The following is a 22,268-nucleotide window of genomic DNA, read 5'->3' on the forward strand; positions in this document are numbered from 1 at the left end:
GTTTGGGTACATTATTTTTAGAGAGATGCACATGGAATAATAAGAGATGAATTGAACACCCCTGAATCATAAAAATAAAGTGATCAGATTTTCCCCAGCTTGTGTGGCTCAGTGGATTGAGTGTCATCCCATGGACTGAGAGGTCCTGGTTCAATTCCTGGTCAGGGCATGTGCCCAGATTGTGGGCTTGATCCCCAGTAGGGGGCATGCAGGGAGCAGCCAATCGATGTTTCTCTCTTACATCAGTGTTTCTATCTCTCTTTTAAAAAATCAATAAAAGCATATTAAAATTAATTAATTAATTAAGTGATCAGATTTTTCATGTATTCCTGTCACATTCTGTGCCTGTTCTTGGGGCCCCACTTTTTACTCTTATTGTGACTTCTAGTTTCTTAGCCTTATAAATTTTTCTTTGACCTTTAATCTTTTTATTTGATTTACTTTCTACTGAGCCAGGACCCATGGACATACCTTTCAGTGATGCTCTCACACCTTAGGATGTTTTTTGGGTTTTTTTGTTGTTGTTTTTTTGTTTTTGGTACGTGCCCCTAGCGGAAACTGAACCCGGGACTCTCTGGTCCACAGGCCGACGCTCCAACTGCTGAGCCAAACAAGCCAGGGCCACCTTAGGATGTTTTATGCCCTTTTGATAATGTCCAATCCACAGTAATTATAACCATATCTCTTCTTTATCCCAGTATTTCAAGTATAGTCCAGAAATGTCACACAGTCTGGCAACTGACTCCTCCTACACATGTGTGCTTTTTAGCTTCACCTGATCACTCACTTTTACTCTACTTCGACCATCTAAGCCCAGCTTTACTCCTCTATTCCCAGTAGGTCAGTTCTTGAACTAAAGTAGAACTTCGAGTAATGGGATGTGATTTCATTCAGATTCTGTCTTCTCAATGATTATTTATTTGTGTCTTACCCATATTCTTCCCCATTAATGGTCCCACCACACCTGCCTCTTCTAGAATCTTATGTCCGTTTTTTCTGATGTAAATGGGAGAGGTGATCATTGAAATCCTCAGTCTTTACTCCCAGCCTCCTTTCTCTTGGTCGTGATCTGTCACGATTATCATGTACCCAGCCCACCTTTGCCATACCACAAGGCTTCATGGTGAGGAAAAGCAGACCAAGAGAATCTGTGAAGACAGAGGAGGGGAGTTCATGATGGGCAGGACTAAAGGTGATTTGGAATAACCACCAAACATTAAATACACCCTAAATCTGAAAATATTAAAAAAGTAACTTGACACATGACAACACCAGAATACAAGGAAGAGATTTCAAAGTACGTGCAACTTAAAGGATCTGGTATAGTTTAAAGGGATATGTACAATTTAAATGTGTAGGTGGATTTAAAGGGAAATCTTCCAAACTCATAGCTTCTGAGGGAGTAAAAGAGGCTAAATGAAATGAAAAAGTGCTCTTTGGCAATTGAATAGTGAAGGCAAAAATAAAAATATGTAAGAACCCTGGCCCGTTTGGCTCAGCAGTTAGAGCGTCTCAAACCGAATGGCCTAAGACAACAAAAATATATTGCCTCACGGTTTTAGAGACTAGAAGTCCAAAATGAAGTTGTTGACACTGCGGCTATTCACATGCTACAATATGAATAAACCTTGAAAACATTATGCTGAATGAAAAAAGCCAGCTATTAGAGACCACATATTGTATGACTACGTTTATATAATAAGTTCAGAATAGATAAATCCATAGAGATAGAAAATAGATTGGTGGTTGCCTAGGGCTTGGGCTGAGAGGAGCAATGGGGAAGAGATTGGGTGAAATTGGGGAGTGCTAATGGGTATGGGTTTCTTTTGGGGTAACTAAAATGTCCTAAAATTTACTGTGGTGATATCAGGTCACATGATTCAGTGAATATATAAAAAACTATTGAGTTGTATTTTAAATGGGTGAGTTGTGTGGTATGTAAATTATATCTATGGTGGATTCTGAGAACCTATAAAGAAGAGTAAGAGGGATGGGGCATCCATTCTCAGTTCATATATAGGCCCAAAATAAAAAAATCTAAAAGTTATATATCAAAATATTAAATGATTGATGATCTCTAGGTTTATTTATATTTATATATTTCCTCTTTTTTTGCTTGCCTGGATTCTCTAAACTTTTATAATTTCTATTATATTTTAAGTATAATGAAATTCAATGAATTCAGTTTATAGTTTTCAATCAGTGTTAATTTTCTTGTTTTGATCATTTTACTGTGGTTATGTAAGTTGCTAACATTAGGGACAGCTAGATCAAAGGCATATAAAACTCTAGTATTTATGCAACTTTTCTACAAGTCTAAAGTCAGTTCAAAAGAAGTCAAAAGAAGAGAAGTGCATAGTCTCTACTTATCTCCACTGCATTATTGTTCTCTCATGCCTGTTTCTTGTCATCTTCTGTCTGCATTGTTTTACCTGGAAGTGCCCCCTCAAGGGTTACTAGAAATCTATTTTTAAAAATGTTCTTGACCATGGAGTCTGACACTATTATCTTCTCCTCTTGATCTCTGTTCACGTTGTACTTTCTTTTTTCTGTCATTGACTCAACACCATGTGTTTTCCTTTTTTCCCCCTCCATAATATGTCTTAGCCATTTTTACTGCCTTGGCAACTACATCCAGTTTCTTTACCTGTCACCACTATGTAAATGCCTCTTTAAAAAAAAACTGTATTATGCCCTGGCTGCTTTGCCTCAATGGTTAGAGCGTCATCCCACAGATCAAAGAATTGTGGGTTCAATTCCGGTCAAGGGCATGTACCTCAGTTGTGGTTCTTCCCCAGCCCTGGTCAGGGTTGTGCGGGAGGCAACCAGTCGATGTGTCCCTCTCACATCGATGTTTCTCGCTCTCTCCCTTTCTCTCTCTCTCTTTCTCCCTCCTTTTCACTCTATCTGAAGATAAATTGAAAAATATCCTCAGATGAGGATTTAAAAAAACTCAACTATCATATAATAAAATTTACTGTGACGAGATTAGAAAATATAGGCAAGCAAAAAAAAAGAAAAGAAACCTAGAGATCATCAATCATTGAATATCTTGGCATATAGCTTTTAGACTCTGTTTGTGTATGGCCTGAGACAGGCTACCTACATTCTCACCCTTAGTCTTCTGTGGTCAAACTGTTTGCTTTTAAAATTTTAATTAGATTTTTTAAAAAAAATTATCAAGGTAGAACAGTGAGAAATAGAGAGATGGTAATAATGGACATGATAAAATGAAACTGCTACCACCTTTCAGGTGCTCATTATCTCTCACTTGGATTATTTCAGTAGTACACTGATGGGTCTTCCTGGCTTTGGTCCATTTTTAACATTATTATCAGAATAAACTTCTAGAGCCCTGAATATATCATATATCATCCTTTCTTTGGAGATCTTCGCTGGCTTCTTATTGCTCTGAGAATAAAGTTGAAATGTTAGTGCTGCCTAGAACTATGGTGTTCAGAGTGGGATTTGTACTAGATGATCCAGGAAGATGTAGGAAGAATATATGAGAAAATCAGTTATTTCAAAATGTATTATTTAAATTTTTATGCAGGTTTATAATATACATATTAGTACAGTAATATATCTAAATTTATAATTAAATAAATATATAGATATTGATGGAAATGGAGACAGAGAGGTAGAGATGTAGAAGATGTGTGCAAGTCTTCAGTGGAAAAGCCAGAAAGCAAGAGAGTATCACAGTAATCTGAAATAATTTTATTTGATAAGAGAGCAATAGGATCATAAACTTATAATTGGTATATTAAGTTTATGAAAGGAGGTTGTTCATATGTTTTAAAGTTAAATGGTTAATTCTCAGTGGTGAAAAATGGGAAATTATTTTTCTCTTCTCTTTTTTTGTACTTTTCTCTTTTTTTATTAATTAATTAATTTATTTTTGTTACAGATGTCCCCCCCCCACTGATTCCCCCCTCCCTCTCCCTCCCCGCCCTGTCTCCAGCTTTGTTGTCCATGTCCATTGTTCATGCATACACACATATAAGTTCTGTGGTTTATCTCTCCCCCACCATCCCCTCTTCTGGGAATTGTCAGTCTGTACCCCACTTCCACATCTCTGGGACTACCCCATTCCTCAGACTGTTATGTTCATTATATTCCACAAATAAGTGAGATCATATGATACTTGTCTTTCTCTGTTTGGCTTGTTTCGCTTAGGATAATACTTTCCAGGTCCCTCCAAGTCGTCTCAAAGGATAAGAGATCTTTCTTTCTTACAGCTGCATAGTACTCCATTGTGTATATGTACCACAGCTTTTTTATCCATTTGTCTACTGATGGACATTTGGGTTGTTTCCAGATCTTAGCTATTGTAAATAGTGCTGCTACGAACATGGGGGTATATGTATTCTTTCTGATTGGTGTTTCAGGCTTCTTAGGGAATATTCCTAGAAGTGGGATCACTGGGTCAAATGGAAGTTCAATTTTTAATTTTTTGAGGTAACACCATATTGTTTTTCATGGTGGCTGCACCAGTCTGCATTCCCACCAGCAGTGTACTAGAGTCTCCTTTTCTCCACACCCTCGCCAGCACTTGTTGTTTGATGATTTGTTGATGGCGGCCATTCTGACAGGTGTGAGGTGATACCTCATCATTGCTTTAATTTGCATCTCTCTGATGAATAGTTGATCAATTCTTCATATGTCTCTTGGCCATTTGTATGTCCTGTTTGGAGATTTTTTTTGTACTTTTCTATTTCCAAAAGAGAGAAATGAAGGTTTGACCATCTTTTAAAGCTTACTTTATTCAGGGAACTTCCCCTGTCACTCTAGTCAGAAGTAACCTTTCACCCAACCAGTGTGGCTTAATGGTTGAGCCCTGACCCATGCACCAAGAGGTCGCTGGTTCAATTTCAGTCAGGGCACATGCCCAGGTTGTGGGCCAAATTTCCAGTTGGGGGTATGCAGGAGGTGGCCAATCGATGTTCCCCCTCATCGATGTTTCTATCACTCTCTCCCTCTCTCTTTCTCTCTCTCTAAAAATCAATAAGGAAAAAAAAAAAAGAAGTAACCTTTGTCTTCTTTAGAATCTAATAGCATTTATTTGTGCCTCCATGGCAGTTTATTTTACTCTTCATCGAGCAAGGTATTTGCACATGTACTACGCTCCACACCAGGTTAGATGCTGAGCACACAAAGACGCAACTGTTTCAAGGAGTAGTGTATTTTCTTTGGGGAAGAAAATAGGTGCAACTAGTTGTAACAGGATAAGATAATTGTACAGAGTGCAGTCAAAACATAGAGGGGCTGTCTGGGTCCCCCTCGAAATCAGAGAGAACTCCTTACTGCATGTTGTATGTGAATTATCTTTTCTGGACTTCAAGGTTATTGAAAACATGAAATGAAATGAAAATATGACTATGAACAGTTTTTTTTTGTTTTTTAGAGGAGTTGGGTTGATTTAAATACTTTAATTGTGAGTGAGATAAGTCAATTTTTTACAGAGCATATTTAATTTTGATTAAAAATAGATAATAAAATCATATATTAAAAAATCAAAATGGCATAGAAAGCTATGCATTGAAAAGCTGCATTGCTCCCTCCTTCCCTTTCCTCTTTCCCTTCCACTCTCTCTCTCTAAAAAAAGAAAAAAAGCCTCATTGCTTCCTACGGCTCTCTGCATCTCATTTCTACCCCTCCACATATACCCTATTAGTAACTACTTTTATTTCTTCTTATCTTCCCTGAGTTTTTTGATGTAGATACAAACAAAAAAATAAAGCTTCTATTTCCCCCCCCCCCCCCAGGAAAATTCCCAGATGTTTCGAGGTAGACCCTGCAAGAATATATACCCTAATGAATACTTTCCTCATGGAATAACAAATGGAGCTAGTTGGTATAATGTCCCAGGTAAACATTCTTTTATATTAAGGTCATAAAATTTGATGGATTTTTCTGGTCCCCTGCTTTTTACTAATTTTTTAATTTTGGGGAAGAATCATTCTTTTAAATATATTGTTTAAATAGTTTAAAACATTCAAGTAACCTTTCAATCATTTTCACATTTGGTGCATGTTGAATAGAAATAATGTACTAAAATTTAATAAAAGTGTTATATTTTAGCTCTATTACAAAGAACCTTAGGTGTGCTAATAAGACGAGGGTAAGATGTGCTTGAATTCTTGAACATAGAAGTACAAGTGTTTTACCTGTACCACAACATCAAACACTGAGAACACGTTATTGCTTTTCAGTCAATGCTGAAAAAAGATGAATTTGGCTTTTCACTGGGAATGTTGCTTACCTTTTGGGATCTGAGCTAGTCAGAATTTCTTCAGAGTGACTGATTTTAATTTTTTTGTCCTTTAGGTGGTATGCAGGACTGGAACTATTTACAAACAAATTGCTTTGAAGTGACTATTGAACTAGGTTGTGTGAAATACCCATTTGAGAAGGATCTGCCAAAATTTTGGGAACAGAATCGAATATCTCTAATCCAGTTTATGAAACAGGTGAGTACTCAAGAGCAGAAGTATGAAATTTCTCCCAAGAACAAGAAGATATATGTGGTTTTCATGCAGTGATCTAAAATGCACCCTTTTGAATTCCAATTTGGCCTGTTCATGTTTTAGTACATTTAGGTAGAAAATTCATGGATGGAAATGAGTTTAGTTTGTATGCATGGGAAAGAGTTGAAAATGATTAAACAATGTAGTGATGTTTTGTTCCTAATGGATTATGGTCACTCTTTACCCTGTCTTTATAAAAGGCTTAACATTAACTACATATATGTGTAAGCATTTGTCAAGTGATAGAAAGATGGGCTCTGGGATAAATATTTTTATTCTTCTGATTTTTGCCAGTGGTTTAGTGTGAAATGATTTATTTTGTTTGGATGTGCATGGTGACCAATAGGTAAAGACTGTAAGAAATATGATAATAATGGTTAATTATTAGGATAATATAACTAATATTTTGTGTCAGTACTTTTCTGCTTTATTCTTATTGTTGAGTGGGATGGTATAAAGGCTCTGAGTTTGCATACTAATTTTTTTTAAATGTTTAATTCTAAAAAAAATTAAATATACAGAAAAGTTGTAAGATAAATACAATAAACACTGTTATTCCTTTACCTAGATTTAACAATTTTTAACATTTTGCTGTATTTGCTTTATTTAATGTAAATTACACACACACATTTTTGCTGAACCATTTCAATGTAAATTCCAGCTGCTATGATATTTTACAACTAAATATTTCAGAATGCATCTTCTAAAAATAAGGTTATTCTCCTATATGCCATACCCAAATACCATTATCTTACCTAAAATAATTAACAGTAATTCCCTAATATTACCTAGTAACTAGTCCATTTTGAAATTTCCCCTTCTTGTCCCTAAAACATCTTTTTACATTTGTATTTTAGAACTAGGATCAAGTGAAGTTTCATGCATTGCATTTAATTATTACATTTTTTACTCTCTTTAATCTAGAATAGTCCTTCTATATTTTTAGATGACATTTTTCTTTTAAAGAAGCCAGGCCAGCTTTCTTGTAGAATGTCCTATATTCTGAAATTGTCAAATGTGCTAAAGTTTAAACAGTGTATTTTTTAATCCTTGTGATAAAGACAAACTTAGCCTATGAAAAATTAGCTTTTCAAAAACTAAAATATTGTTTAATAGGTGTTTACATTTAGGTTTTTTTAAAACGTAATTGTTCTTTTTTTCTTTGATTTTTTTCCCTTTATTGATTTTAGAGAGAGAAGAAGGGAGAGGGAAAGAGAGATAGAAAAATCAATGAGAGAGAATATCGATTGGCCACCTCCTGCATGCCGTGCACTGGGGATCAGGCCCACAACCTGGGCATGTGTCCCAACCGGGAATCGAACTGGCAACCTCTTGGTGCATGGGTTGATACTCAGCCACTGAGCCACACCTGCCAGACTGCATTTAGTTTTACCCTGAATGCCTAAATTCTTTTTGTTCCACATGTTTACATTATTAACAATCTGTTATTTTGGATATGAGCTTCCAAAATAATAATAATAGATGATGATTTTGGTGTCCTTGTACTTTATCCAGGTTCATCAGGGTGTCCAAGGATTTGTCCTAGATGCCACGGACGGCAGGGGTATATTAAATGCCACCATTAGTGTTGCTGAAATCAATCACCCAGTGACTACTTACAAAACTGGAGATTACTGGCGTCTCTTGGTTCCAGGAACTTATAAAATTACAGCATCTGCTCAAGGGTGAGTGACTGAATACTTTGAAATTAAGTGCTTGGGAATAAGACAAACATAATTCCATTCTGGAAGATCATTGCCAGAAAGTCCTAAAGAGGCTAAGCAACCTTGAGTTTAATGCTGGGAAGTTTATAGCTGGTTACATATTTGATTCTCCTCTGGTTGCAAAGTGAGTATATGAACTGTCAGATGTAAGAAATTTGTGAAATTATGTACCTTGAACAGTGGCCTTTTCTACCCTCCCTCTCTCAGGTCACCTGCCCCCATCCAGCTATAGTAAGTGATTTCCTTCACTATTGGTAACTGTTCTGGGAAATACCTGTCAGTTGGGAAAAAGACTCCTGTTCTGCTGCATACTTCAGTCATGTTGTCCAATAAATACTATTTCGTAGATGAAATAGTTTATTATTGTACATTTATTGCCTTACTACATCAGTGAAATTTTCTTTCTTATTGCAAATTCTCTAAGAAAGACCATTTTTTTTACAGGTTTTCTTTCCACAAAGATATATTTACATAAAAAGAGAAAATGAACTTATGACTTTTATTTCCTTGGAAAAGAATTAATTTTCTTTATTCCTCCTCTTTTACAGTTTTTAATTGGAGCCTGACTGTTTAATCTGAAACTTACAATTTTTACCCTCTTACAGTTTTCTTTTAAAAAAAATTTTTTTATCCTCACCCGAGGACATTTTTCCATTTTTTGCACAGATAGAGTGGGAGGGAGAGAGAGGAAAAGAGAGAGAGAGGGAAACATCGATGTGAAAGGGACATATCGAGTGGCTGCCACCCGCACGACCAACCAGGGCCAGGGACAAACTGCAACCGAGGTACATGCCCTTAGCGGGAACCGAACCCGGGTCTCTCCGGACCGCAGGCGGACGCTCTAACCACTGAGCAAAACCGGCTAGGGCCAGTTTTCTTTTTTATATTTTGATAAGTATAGGTATTACCACAAGATATTTTTCCTCCCCCTACTAGCTATCTTATTTCTGAAGATTTAGTTTGAACACCCATTGAAGTAAGGATACATATATGAAAACATTTATAGTTATTGTTAACTTTAAAAAAAAAATCTAGTGATCTAGTGGTTCATAAATTGATGGGTTAGAACTTCTCACTAATGAGTAATGAGATCTTTTCTGTTTTTCTTCCTTTTTGGCATAGTATTGGAAAAACTAAACCAGCAAGGTATCTGAAAATAGGGCAAGATGATGTGTCTGGTAGATAATCCTTAATACTTCTCAGACTTTTCCAACCATGTGTCCTGATGACAGACCAGTGAACTCAGATTCCAGGAGATGGGGGTAACCACTGCAAGTACAAACTTGCTTTTGAAATCATATTTTTAAACTTAAAAACTCATTTATATTTTACAGTCTACCCATGTCTGTTTTTTATTTAATGTTTAAAATATTAAATTATCACGAAGTTAAATTGTGACTCTTTTAGGAAGATGCACCATGTTTATCTCAAGGATTCACATGTCATCTGCACACTGTTTCCCCAGGGCTTGAACACTCCAGCTGCAGAAGTGGGGCTCTGATCTGTCTCCTTTATCACAGGTACAATCCAGTTACCAAGAACGTGACTGTGACAAGTGATGGTGCTGTTCAGGTCAACTTCACACTTGTTCGATCTTCAACAGATTCAAACATTGAATCAAAGAAAGGAATGGGAGATAGCACCAACACTGATGATGCCAGTGATCCAACTACTAAAGAGTTTGAAACTTTAATTAAAGACCTTTCAGCGGAGAATGGTTTGGAAAGCCTCATGTTACGCTCCTCCTCAAATCTGGCTCTTTATCGGTACCATTCATATAAAGACTTATCAGAGTTTCTGAGAGGACTTGTGATGAACTATCCACACATTACAAATCTTACCAAGTAAGTCACTTTCTTACTGCCTTGCTTTTTCTTTCTTTCCTTTTTTAAGAAGTTACATTCAGCCTTAAGCTATGTAATTTATAAAGAGAGTAGAGAGTTGAAGCTCACTTATTTTGAAACATACTTGCTTGGAGAGCTTTCTAACAATGAATCTTAGAAACTTTTTTGAGGGACACTGGAGGGAAATTACTGGTTAGATTAGCATTGTTATGTCTTGTGCCTCCAAGAAATGTAAAATTACTCTTTTTTTTTTTTTTTTATCCTCACCCGAGGACATTTTTCCATTTTTTGTTCAGGTAGAGTGGGAGGGAGAAAGAGGAACAGAGAGAGAGAGAAACATCGATGTGAAAGGAACACATCGAGTGGCTGCCACCCACACGACCAACCAGGGCCCGGGGACAAACTGCAACCGAGGTATGTGCCCATAGTGGGAACCGAACCCGGGTCTCTCTGGACCACAGGTCGACACTCTAACCGCTGAGCCAAACCTGCCAGGGCTAAAATCACTCTTTCTAATGATTGCTTTGACTGATTTAAAACCCCTTTTTACTTTTTAGCTGCAGATTCCTGTTCTGACTACTTAGTTCTTAGTTTTATTTTGCAGGGGTAAGGGACATGTTTGGAACTATGAGCTCACCTATCAGGAATCATTCCTTTTTTTCAAATTAGAAAATGAAGCATGGTTGCTGTCATTTTCTGTACTCTAGTACAAAGACGTTCAATCTGTATGCTGCAAGGATTTTTAAAACATGCAGTATCTAACTATTTAGTTAGGGGCACTGACCTCTTTTCTCTTAGATTGTCAAATAAAAAAGTAACAATAGCCCACACAACAATAGCTATCCAGTGTGAATGAATCAAAATTATACCTATTTTTTTGGTCAGATCGGCAAAAGATAAAGTATATTTTTTGGTGTGCTGCAGAATTCTTGTGATTAGTTTGTGTGTGCTGTGAGAGGAAAACGGTTGAAAATCGCTCCTTATTCACAGTTGAACAGTTGCTATTCCCTGAAGCCTTAGGGACATATGTGATGGCCAGTGTCAGGAAATATGCAGTACTGGCCTCTGTAAAACTCATGGCTGAGACAGCCTTACCTTCACTTTCTGGACTTTCTCTCTCTCTCACTTTCACTGTTTCACTATAAATCCTCTTTACATCTTGTTACTGTTACTCCAAAATTACTTCCTTGATTTGTTGATTTCTGTTGTTAGCCTGTTGAGGGCCTTTACTTTACATGCTGCCCTGAGCTTATAGTTCTCTGCTACGTACCTAATGAATATTATCTAGCTTTTTATTTCTTTACTTTGTTTTTCTTCATTGGTCTTTTGATTTTACCAGCAAATTTAGTTTCTCAAATACTGGTTGATAATGTTCATAGATGCAGAGTGATATTTACTTTGGCAATACCAATTATCTCTCTTCCTCAACTGATTCTTAAATATTTCTGCCCAGTTTAGGTTTTAATATTGTCTATCTTAGTGGCATATAGAGAGTATAGACTTTCTTATTATAAAATAAAAAAAATAGGAACTTATTTTGCTACCCATTTACTTAGTTCATTTACATTTTTTTTAACTTTCCTATTCAAGATCACTTTTTAGTTAAATATTTTCCTCAAACATACAACACCTGCCAGGTGGGCCACAAGATAGTTTTAGGTGGTCTACCAACAGGTGCTAAGTATCATTAAATAGCATCGTCAGAAAGCAATACTTTTTCTATTCTATTCATCCTTCTCAATATAATGTGAATATAATTTTTCTCTCTAACTCTTGTAAATCTCCCTTTATATCAAAGAAAGCAGGCCTTAATGTCAGACCTCTTGGGCAAGCAGAGTATTTTAAAAATATGTTTTCATTGATTTATTCAGAGAGAGAAGAAGGGAGAGATAGAAATATCCATGTAAGAGAGAAATATCGATCAACTGCCTCCCGCACGCCCCCCACTGGGGATCGAGCCCAAAACCTGGGCTTGTGTCCTGACCGGATATCGAACCAGGAACTCTCAGTCCATGGGATGACGCTCAATCCACTGAGCCATAACAGCCAAGCCAAGCAGAGCATTTTAAATAATTTTTACTGTGATACTGGTATTGCATTTATAGTAAGGTATGAAGTCTCTAAATTAACTTAGATTTAAAAAGTAAAAATCTCTACATTTGTCTATATTTATATATTTTCACAATAAAAATTTAAGTGAGTTAATTTAAAAGGCATATGCTAACTAAACCAGTGTAGATTATAGTCGATAGGACAGATATGGTAGAAATGGTATGAGAATGACTGAATTTGCAGGAATGCCAAATTAAATCATCATCTTTCGTCACTTCTCTTTGGTCAAGGAAAACTTATTTTCTTAAGGTCTTCTGGGACAATGATTTATTCATTAAAGACTTTTCATGTTTTGTTTTCATTTCTTGTTTCAAAAAATTTTGTCAGCATTAACATTATATAATCTTGATTACTTGATGAATTTTTGTTTCTGGTTTTTGAAAGTTTGGGACAGAGTGCTGAATATCGTCAAATTTGGTCCCTTGAGATATCCAATAAGCCCAACATATCTGAGCCTGAAGAACCAAAGATTCGTTTTGTTGCTGGTGTCCATGGAAACGCTCCAGTTGGAACTGAACTGCTTTTGGCTCTGGCAGAATTTCTCTGTCTAAATTACAAAAGGAACCCAGCTGTTACCCAAGTAAGAGAATAACCTGTTTTGACATATTATAAAAGGAAAAATCTCAGTGATAAACATTGATATCAAAGCACCATTTTGAAATTTTAATTTCTTGTTAGATTTTACACAAAGGCATTTATAGAGCTTTATAAACTTTACTCTTTAAAAATGGACCATCTTTGTATATACTCATTAATAATGTTTTTCTATTATATTTCTTTGGATACAATTAAGAGAGAGAAAAAAGTATTAAAGATTTTCATTCAGTCCTCTACTCTCTTATTTAATAGTCAAATTGTCCTTCCAATCTTTACTTACAGTTTTGCACATTCTAACTTGAGGCACTCCTATTCCTAGTTACCTATAACTAGGATACTATAGTGAAAAATGAAGTGAAAAGTTTTCCTTTTTTTTTTTCATGTAATATATGCGAAATTATTGAACATCTTGGCTGACTAGACATTTTAGAACAAGCAATATGGCATTGTTCACTTTAACCATACATGACTACAAAAAAGAACTTTGATTCATAGGCTTGGTCATGTGTAATTAAGCAACCTAGTTCTGTGTTGTCTTAGAGAACCGAAGGAAAGAGTGTGCGCACTACCAGAACACTCACTATGTGTCTATAAAGAACATAGGAAAGGAGAAGGGAACTAATATTTGTTTAATACCTACTGTCTGCCAGGTTCTATGCCAAGTACTTTACATCCATCATAATTTAATCATCAACCCTGTAATTATGTTATCTCCATTTTATACATGGAAAACTGAGACAGATATTTCATAATGTACAGGAGGTCACACAGATAGTAAGTGGTAAACCTCAGATTAAACCCAAGTGTGTCTCACTCTAAAGCCTGTGCTGCTTTGTTACACCACACTGCCTTCCCTAAAGATTTTGGAAAGAACTGATACCATAATTCGGATCAGAAGGAAACTGTGGGATTAGGTGAGATTAATTTATATCAGACTTGATCAAAACATATTTTGCAATCTTAGACAAAGTAAATTCCACTGACTTTTTCATGTGAGTTGCAAGGAGTATCTCAAAAACATTTTTTTTGTTGTTCTTTTTTTAAATAAGAGAATACATAGGACAGTGGTTCTCAACCCTGGCTACACATTAGAAACATCTGGAAAGTTTTTTAAAATACCAGTAATGACCCATCCACAGAGGAATCAGTATTCCTTGAAAAGCTACTTAGGTTATTCTAATATTTGGGCAGAGTTGCTACCTGCTAATCTTTTGAATATAAGAGACGATAGGCCCTCGGTAAAACACCTATCAGGAATTTCAAAACTCGTGGTTTATGAGAATTTTCCTCAATGGTCTTATTGAGCTTAAACTAGATCACTTTAGATTTGTCCTTTGTTTTGAGCTAAGGGGTAGAGTTGTCTGGCAAGTTCAAGAAAATATACACATAGCCAGAGACCTGTGGTGAGGCTAAAACCTGTATACTTTAGGAAAAAAATCTTCCTGGGAGAGAGAGTTAAGAACCAGTTAAGGGCCCTGGCCGGTTTGGCTCAGCGGTTAGAGCATCGGCCTGTGGACCAGAGAGTCCCGAGTTCAGTTCCTGCTAAGAGCACATACTTCGGTTGCAGTTTGTCCCTGCCCCAGTTAGGGTCATGTGGGTGGCAACCACTTGATGTGTTTCTCTCACATCGATGTTTCTCTTTCTCTCTTCCTCTCTCCCTCCCGTTCTATCTGAAGATGAATGCAAAAATGTCCTTGGGTAAGGATAAAAATAATAATAATAATAAAAAAAGAACCAGTTAAGGGTCTCAAATATTTTCAGTCTATAGACTATTCGAACAGAATAAATAAACCAGGGATCACTTATTCTGATTTACTAGTAGGAATATATATAGGATGAAGTACATCAGAAATTAGTTCACACCACATATGTAGCTATTGATGCCTATAAATTATCTGGAGAAAAAATTATTGTGGGTAAGACAAATATCCTACTTTTTTTCTTTATTTCTTTTTATTTTTTTGGCATACGGACTTCAACTCTTTTGTTTCATTGTTTCCAGACATACGTTGATATTTGTCAGATTATACATTCCACTGTTTATTCTGAAAATATATCCTTACCATTATTATTGATTTAAGCCAGTGGTCATCAAACTTTCTCTTTTCTTTTTTAAAATATGCTTTTATTGATTTTTTAGAGAGAGAGGAAGGGTGAGGGAGAGATAACATCAGTGTGAGAAATAACAATTGGCTGTCTCCTGCATGCCCTCTACTGGGGACCGAGCCTGCAACCCAGGCATGTGTCCTGACTGGGAATTGAACTAGAACTTCTCAGTCCATGGGACAGCACTCAGTCCACTAAACCACACCTGCTGGGCAGCAAACTTTTTCTCCAAAGGGCCCCATGGTACATATTTCAGGCTTTGTGGGACAGATGTTCTGTAACAATTACTCAGTTTGACCACTGCAGCACAAAAAGTGTTATATCACAGGCGTGACTATGTGCCAATAAAACTTTATTTACAATAGCAAACTGCAGGCTGGATTTAACCTGCAGGCAGTAGTTTCTGACTCCTGTTGTAAGTCATCAGGAAGTCTCTGTGAACATTAGTTCTGCAGTAGTTTTTTGTTTCTTTTTCAATGTACTTGAAGCAAGAGATCATTTTATATATGTATGTGTATATATATATATATATATATATATATATATATATATATATATATATATATATATTTTTTTTTTTTTTTTTTTTTTTTTATTCTCACCCTAGGACATTTTTCCATTTTTTGTTCAGGTAGAGTTGGAGGGAGAGAGAGGAACAGAGAGAGAGAGAGAAACATCAATGTGAAAGGGACACGTCGAGTGGCTGCCACCCGCACAACCAACCAGGGCCGGGGACAAATTACAACCGAGGTACGCGCCCTTAGCGGGAACCGAACCCGGGTCTCTCAGGACCGCAGGCCGACGCTCTAACCGCTAGTTCTGCCATTTAAATCTGTGTTTAAAGCAAACAATAAAGATTTTCCACTTGAGGCATGGTGGGTACCTTTTAATTCTACATACAGCTAATAAACTCATTGACTTCTGTTTTTGTTTTAGTTGGTTGACAGGACCAGAATTGTGATTGTCCCATCTGTAAACCCAGATGGGCGAGAAAGAGCACAAGAGAAAGACTGTACTTCAAAGATAGGACAAACAAATGCTCGTGACAAAGATCTGGATACAGACTTTACAAGTAAGACTAATTTTTAGGCCATTAAAGTACTTTGCAGCTCATTTTATTTCTCTTTGCTAGGAGATCAGTTTATCCTATTTAATAGATGAGTAATGGGGTACTTTCTTCTTGGTGATAGATCGCAAGGTATAAATAACTATAGACATCTAGAAAACTTTTCAAATTTTTCTCCTTTATAATTTGCAAATGTAATTCAAGTTTTTTTCTTATAAATTCAATCAATTATATTGGGGGTTCTATCACTAGTCATACAGAGATGTTTATTATCTCTCTTTCTGCCCTCCCACATATGTTCACACACACACACACACACACACACAACATAATATGTGTATGTTGATTTGAAGGAGTCTGTTTCTTTCTTACTTAGGGTCATCTACTATACATATTGTTCTGCAACTTTTTTCATTGAATATATCATTGATGTCTTTCCATTTGAGTACTTGTAGATCTCTGACATTCTTACTGATGGCATCTTAGTATGCTATTAATGTATTAATGTGTGGTAATACTCTAGCTCATTCAACCATTTCTATACTAATAGACATTTAGTTTTTGTTGTTGTTAATCCTCACTAAGGTTATTTTGTCCAATGATTTTTTTTTTTTTTTTTTTATTAGAGAGAGTGGAAGGGAGGGAGAAAGAAGGAAAGAGAGAGGGAGAGAAACATCGATGTGAGAGAGACACATCAATTGGTTACCTACTGCACATGCCCCAACTGGGGCCAGGGATCAAACCTACAAACCAGGTACCTGCCCTTGACTGGGAATCAAATCCTCTACCCTTTGGTGCATGGCTGACACGCCACACTGGCCAGGGATAGTTTCTTTTTCATTCTTTGCCCTTGCAAACAAGGCTGCAGAAAACACCCTGCTTTCTGAAAATCTTATTTTCCCTCAAAGATAGGTTATATATTCCCTAACTTATTTATTTTTATTAATCCTTACCCTAGAATATATTTTTATTGATTTTAGAAAGAGAGGAAGGAGGAGAGAGAAGAGCATCGATGTGAGAGACAAACATTGATTAGTTGCCTCCCATATGTATCCTAACCAAGGATCAAACTCACAACCTTTTGGTGTATGGGATGATGCTCCAACCAACTGAGCCACCTGGCCAGTATTGCCCTAAATTATTTTTTTAAAGGAGGATATGTTCCTCCCTTTTTGTTTCCAGTAAGAATTTTCTTAAACTTGCTCATTAATCTTTACACAATTATCTTGAAGTATGTAAACTCAAAATAACCTACCTTTTAAAATGTATCTTTCTTGCTTGAGATGGTGGGTTATGGAATAATAAAGTATTTACTGCAGATTTTGTAAGTTAACCTTCTGATTGTGTTCATGTACAGAATATTTTCTTAGCCACTCATGTGAACATTTGAAAACTTATTTGAGCCTGGCCAGTTTGGCTCAGCGGTTAGAGCATCGGCCTGCGGTCCAGAGAGACCTGGGTTTGGTTCCCACTGAGGGTGTGTACCTCCGTTGCACTTTGTCCCCAGTCCTGGTTGGTAGTACAGGTGGCAGCTACTCAATGTGTCCCTTTCACGTCAATGTTTCTCTCTGTCTCTCTCTTCCTCTCTCTCCCTCCCACTCTAGCTGAACAAAAAAAATGGATGAATGTCCTTAGGTGAGAATAAAAAAATTAAAAAATTTAAAAAATAAAAACTTTTTTTATATTTTAGATAATGCTTCCCAGCCTGAGACTAAGGCCATCATTGAAAATTTGATTCAAAAACAGGACTTCAGTCTTTCTGTGGCTTTAGATGGTGGTTCAGTGCTGGTCACATACCCATATGACAAGCCAGTACAAACAGGTGTGTAGAATGTCACTTTATATATATACTATTTGAACTTTGATAGGAAATCTCACTGAAGTAATGTCTCTTCTAATTTTTTTTTAAAGGTGAGCATTTGAGCACACTCCCTGGGCAAATAACCATCCTGATATAATTGGGCATATATCAATAGTTTGAACAGTTCCTTGTAAGAGAGAGGTCAGATCTAATGATGACCTAGCTTTGTTGAGTGTAGCCATCTTGTCACATCTGTTCAGTTTAGTCCACAAGCATTTATTGAGAAATTATGTGTGTATACATTGGGGATATAAAGTGAACAAGACACAATGCCTGCCTCATATGTAACTGAATATTAATGATACAGTATAGCCCTTCCCTGCTTTAAACCTCCATTGTGAGTTAAACAATTGCATGTTGAATCTCTTTGGAGTCATTGTATATGGAGATAGTCTGTGTCATTTTTAATGCAGCTTATAAGGAAATATTATTATTAGGCCACAGTTGCTCCAAAATGTAGTAAAACATACCAAAACAAGGTTTATTTTGGTATGATAGCCTGTTCCCTAAACTAATCATTACTACCTTTTAATGTAAGGCAGATGTGTATCTTTTTAGTCAGATTATTCTGAGCTAAACAGAACCACGTGGTTAATTCTAATAACTCCTCAATAAATGTCAGTGGGGTTCAAGACCGAGAGAAAGATGGCTTGTATCCATGAAGTTGAACTTGGAGAAAACTCTTTTGGATTTCTCCTTTGATTTCTGAAATTTTCCTTTGTAGTGGAAAACAAAGAGACTCTCAAGCATTTGGCATCGCTTTATGCAAATAATCATCCATCGATGCACTTGGGGCAGCCCAGTTGCCCAAATAAGTCAGGTAAGCATTTCCCTACCCCTTGTTATTGCTTTGGGCAGGGAAAGTGGTCTGGCCTTTGGTTTTATTGATCCTACATCTCTTATTGCTTTTATAGATGAGAATATTCCAGGAGGAGTAATGCGTGGAGCAGAATGGCACAGTCACCTGGGCAGCATGAAGGTATGCTTTATAGAATACAGTGAGAGTGGAATTATAAATATTGGCCATTAACTTTTCTGATATAAGCAAAGTGAAAGGCATCTGCTTCATGGCTTTCTTGACTTGATAGCCTTCAATTTAATCTATGACAACATTTGTTTTGTTTGTACAAAACAACTTTGTTTCGAGTACTCCAACTTTATTATTTTCCAGGGTTGTTTTGGATATTCAAGGTTCTTCAAAATTCCCTTTGAATTTGAAGATTCTCTTTTCTCTTTCTACACAGAAAGGCCTTTGGAATTTTGTTAGGGGTTGTGTTGAATTTGTAGATCACTTTGGGTGACATGTCAGCAGTATTGTCTTCTTAGCCATGAACACAGTATGTCTTTCCATGTACTTAGGTCTTCTTTAATTTCTTTCTGACAGCATTTTAATTGGTTGTCCACCTACTTCAAGTTAGTCAGGAGTTGTTAGCAGGTGGAAGGTTAACTCGTTATTCCATTCACATGTGCAACCTGAAAACTGACTTCATAACTATGTTACAGAATTCATAATTATGTTACAAATATCTGTGTTACAGCATTAATTAATTTGATCTCGAAGAAAGCAACTCTCCATGTGCCATGAGAAATTAAAGACAGAAAAGGTTACACCTAGTCAGAGAGGTAGCTTCTCTTCAAAGGACATGGCATTGGGTGCAGAGACGGTGAATCAGAAAGAGGAGGCAGTATGGGCAGAGGTCAATAAGCAGTCTAGTTTAGTTAGAATATGGGGTACAGTGGAGAGCAGTGGAAGACAAGTATGGAAAAAGAGTTTGGAGCTTTGAATGCTTTGTTTTAATAAGGAATGGGAAGCCACTGAAGGTTTTGAGTAGATATATAGTGATATCTGAACTGTTCTATAGGAAAATTAATCTCTTGGCAGGGGGTTAAGATATTTTGGAGGAAGGCGAGATTGTAGTACAGGGAGACTGGTTTAGAATAGCCTAGACAAGTCATAATTAAGGCCTAGATTGGGGCAGTGGCAGTGTGTGGGGGGGGAGGGGGTGTCAAAGGTTTAAGTTTCAGAGATATTGTAAGGATAGAATTGACAGGATTTGGTAAATTATGAATGATAGCAGCACATTGAAATCAAAGACAAGAGATTTCATGTCTGTGTGAGAAAATAAGTTAATACGATTAACTGTATTAGGAAAAAGAACAGGTTTTTGTGAAAGGGTGGGAAGTTAGGTTTTGGAACCTGTCCACACCAGCAGTTCCTATGCCTGGATAACTGCTTTATTGCAGGCAATGGCTGTTGTCACCATCGGGCTTGGGGCTTCAGATTAAGGGTATCAAAGGGCAAGTGTGTATGCTTCTACCTCCAGAGCTCTAAGAACAGTGATGAAGTTCCAGGGTTGAGGGAAGTTGACCTATTGCATGTTATTTATTCATTCATTTATTCAGCAAATCCTAAACCCCCTCTACCTGCCAGACACTGTAGAAAGCACTGGAAATACAAAAATGAATTAGACCTAGTCCCTGGTCTCAGTGGCCCTCTTAGGAGTAGCCATGTTTGTGACTGATTATAATAGTGTGATTTATTTATGTTTGCTGAAAAATGCTTTACAGATTTTTTTTATTTATATCACCCAGGTTTTCTTTTATTCCATTTATTCTATTTGTTGCATTACAAAGCCTCACTCTTTTATTAATTTTCCTACATTTGCTTTTGAATTTTATATTCCAGGATTATAGTGTCACCTATGGCCACTGTCCGGAAATCACAGTATACACAAGCTGCTGCTACTTCCCTAGTGCAGCACAGCTCCCTTCCTTGTGGGCAGAAAATAAGAAATCTCTTCTTAGCATGTTGGTGGAGGTGAGTCTTTCCCTTCTACCTGGAAGCAAACTCCCAGGAATATGTTCGATGAAAAGCTTCATCAAAACATTTTCTTAATCTTTTACCAAAAGTATATATTATTTGTTTTAAATGTATATAGAAAGGAGAATTTTGTTCAACTTATATTGCCTAAATAGGTGCCATGAGTGCACATATCTGGAATCTGCTATGATTGAAGTAACTTAACCCTGTGAGAGGTTGCAGGTTCTTTCATTGGAATATCACACAGACCCACTCGAGACAGTGTGCTGTGGTGGAAAGTAAACCATTCAAGTCAGCAGAAGATTTGGGTTCTAACACTCTGGGCTTTGACTCTACTAAAGTTCCCCTTTCCCTTATCTATCTCTGTGCCTCTGAAGAAGACAATGAGTAGCAAGCAAGGTCAGAGTCAGTGGGAAAGGACAAACCAATCTTAGAGGGATTTTTGTTGCTTTGTTTATTTGTGGTTTTTGTCATGCCTTAAACTATTGCCTCTAGATCATCTGGCATTATGAAACCATAAATTTATATTTTAAATATTTTTTTCAGGTTCACAAGGGAGTTCATGGGTTTGTTAAAGATAAGACTGGAAAACCAATCTCTAATGCAGTCATTGTACTCAATGAAGGAATAAAGGTACATACCAAAGAGGGAGGCTACTTCCATGTCCTGTTAGCCCCAGGTGTCCACAACATCATTGCAATCGCAGATGGGTATCAGCAACAGCATTCACAGGTAAGAGACTCAAATTGAGCAGTATCATGTGAATTCTTATCTTTAATAGTACTTTATTTCATTTTGAAACTCTTATTAGAAAACTTATGAGGAATAAATAAACAAAAAAATGTGACCAACTGTTATGACATCTTGCTATCTATTTTTCAGCCACAAAAGGAAAATTTCTATAGCATTTTATATACTTTAAATGACAATGAATCATTTCTTTGGTTTGTTATACGGGCCCCAGGAATACAGCAGGGATATAATATTCCTTAAGGAAACGTTCTTATAATCCTTGTACTTTCTCTTTCTAGGTCTTTGTGCATCATGATGCTCCTAGTTCTGTGGTGATAGTCTTCGACACAGATAACCGGATATTTGGTTTGCCAAGGGAGCTTGTGGTAACTGTATCAGGTAAAGAAATTTAAATTTTTGGTGATTGAAGTTAACACCAGTCCTGACATTTTTTTAAAAAACATGTTTTTATTGATTTTTTTTTTTGAGAGAGAGAGGAAGGGGGAGAAAGATAGAAACATCAATGTGAGAGAGAAACATCAATCGGCTGCCTCTTGCATGCCCCTCTCTCCCACTAGGGATTGAGCCCACAACCTGGGCATGTGCCCTGGCCGGAAATCAAACCAGGACCACTCAGTCTATGGGACGATGCTAAATCCATTGAGCCACACCAGCCAGGTCCAGTCTTGACATTTTAATTTGAGAGTGGATCACCTCTATAATCACGTGGAGCTAATCGCTTTTCTACTAATGTCTTCTTCTCTAAACACGATTTGTCTGGAACACTGTTCTCCCATGTGTTTTCATGGTTGCTCCCTCACCTTTTCAGGTCTGTACTCAAATGTCATCTCCACAGAGGCCTTTTCTGATGACCC

At 36.8% G+C, this 22,268-nt stretch overlaps 1 protein-coding gene across 1 annotated transcript in view; it reads left to right on the top strand.

The window, feature by feature from the left end:
• Positions 1 to 22,268, top strand: part of CPD (carboxypeptidase D) — a 71,534-nt gene that overhangs the window by 43,261 nt on the left and 6,005 nt on the right. Inside the window, exons 9-20 of the mRNA XM_036270004.1 lie at positions 5,769 to 5,871; positions 6,331 to 6,473; positions 8,046 to 8,215; positions 9,775 to 10,098; positions 12,595 to 12,790; positions 15,850 to 15,985; positions 17,670 to 17,801; positions 18,565 to 18,660; positions 18,755 to 18,819; positions 20,527 to 20,658; positions 21,208 to 21,393; positions 21,693 to 21,792. Of these exons, the coding sequence (XP_036125897.1) occupies positions 5,769 to 5,871; positions 6,331 to 6,473; positions 8,046 to 8,215; positions 9,775 to 10,098; positions 12,595 to 12,790; positions 15,850 to 15,985; positions 17,670 to 17,801; positions 18,565 to 18,660; positions 18,755 to 18,819; positions 20,527 to 20,658; positions 21,208 to 21,393; positions 21,693 to 21,792 (1,783 nt within the window). The remainder of the gene's footprint in view (positions 1 to 5,768; positions 5,872 to 6,330; positions 6,474 to 8,045; positions 8,216 to 9,774; positions 10,099 to 12,594; positions 12,791 to 15,849; positions 15,986 to 17,669; positions 17,802 to 18,564; positions 18,661 to 18,754; positions 18,820 to 20,526; positions 20,659 to 21,207; positions 21,394 to 21,692; positions 21,793 to 22,268) is intronic.

Source organism: Molossus molossus, unplaced genomic scaffold, assembly GCF_014108415.1.
Source record: "Molossus molossus isolate mMolMol1 unplaced genomic scaffold, mMolMol1.p scaffold_m16_p_19, whole genome shotgun sequence".
NCBI classification, from domain to species: domain Eukaryota; kingdom Metazoa; phylum Chordata; class Mammalia; order Chiroptera; family Molossidae; genus Molossus; species Molossus molossus.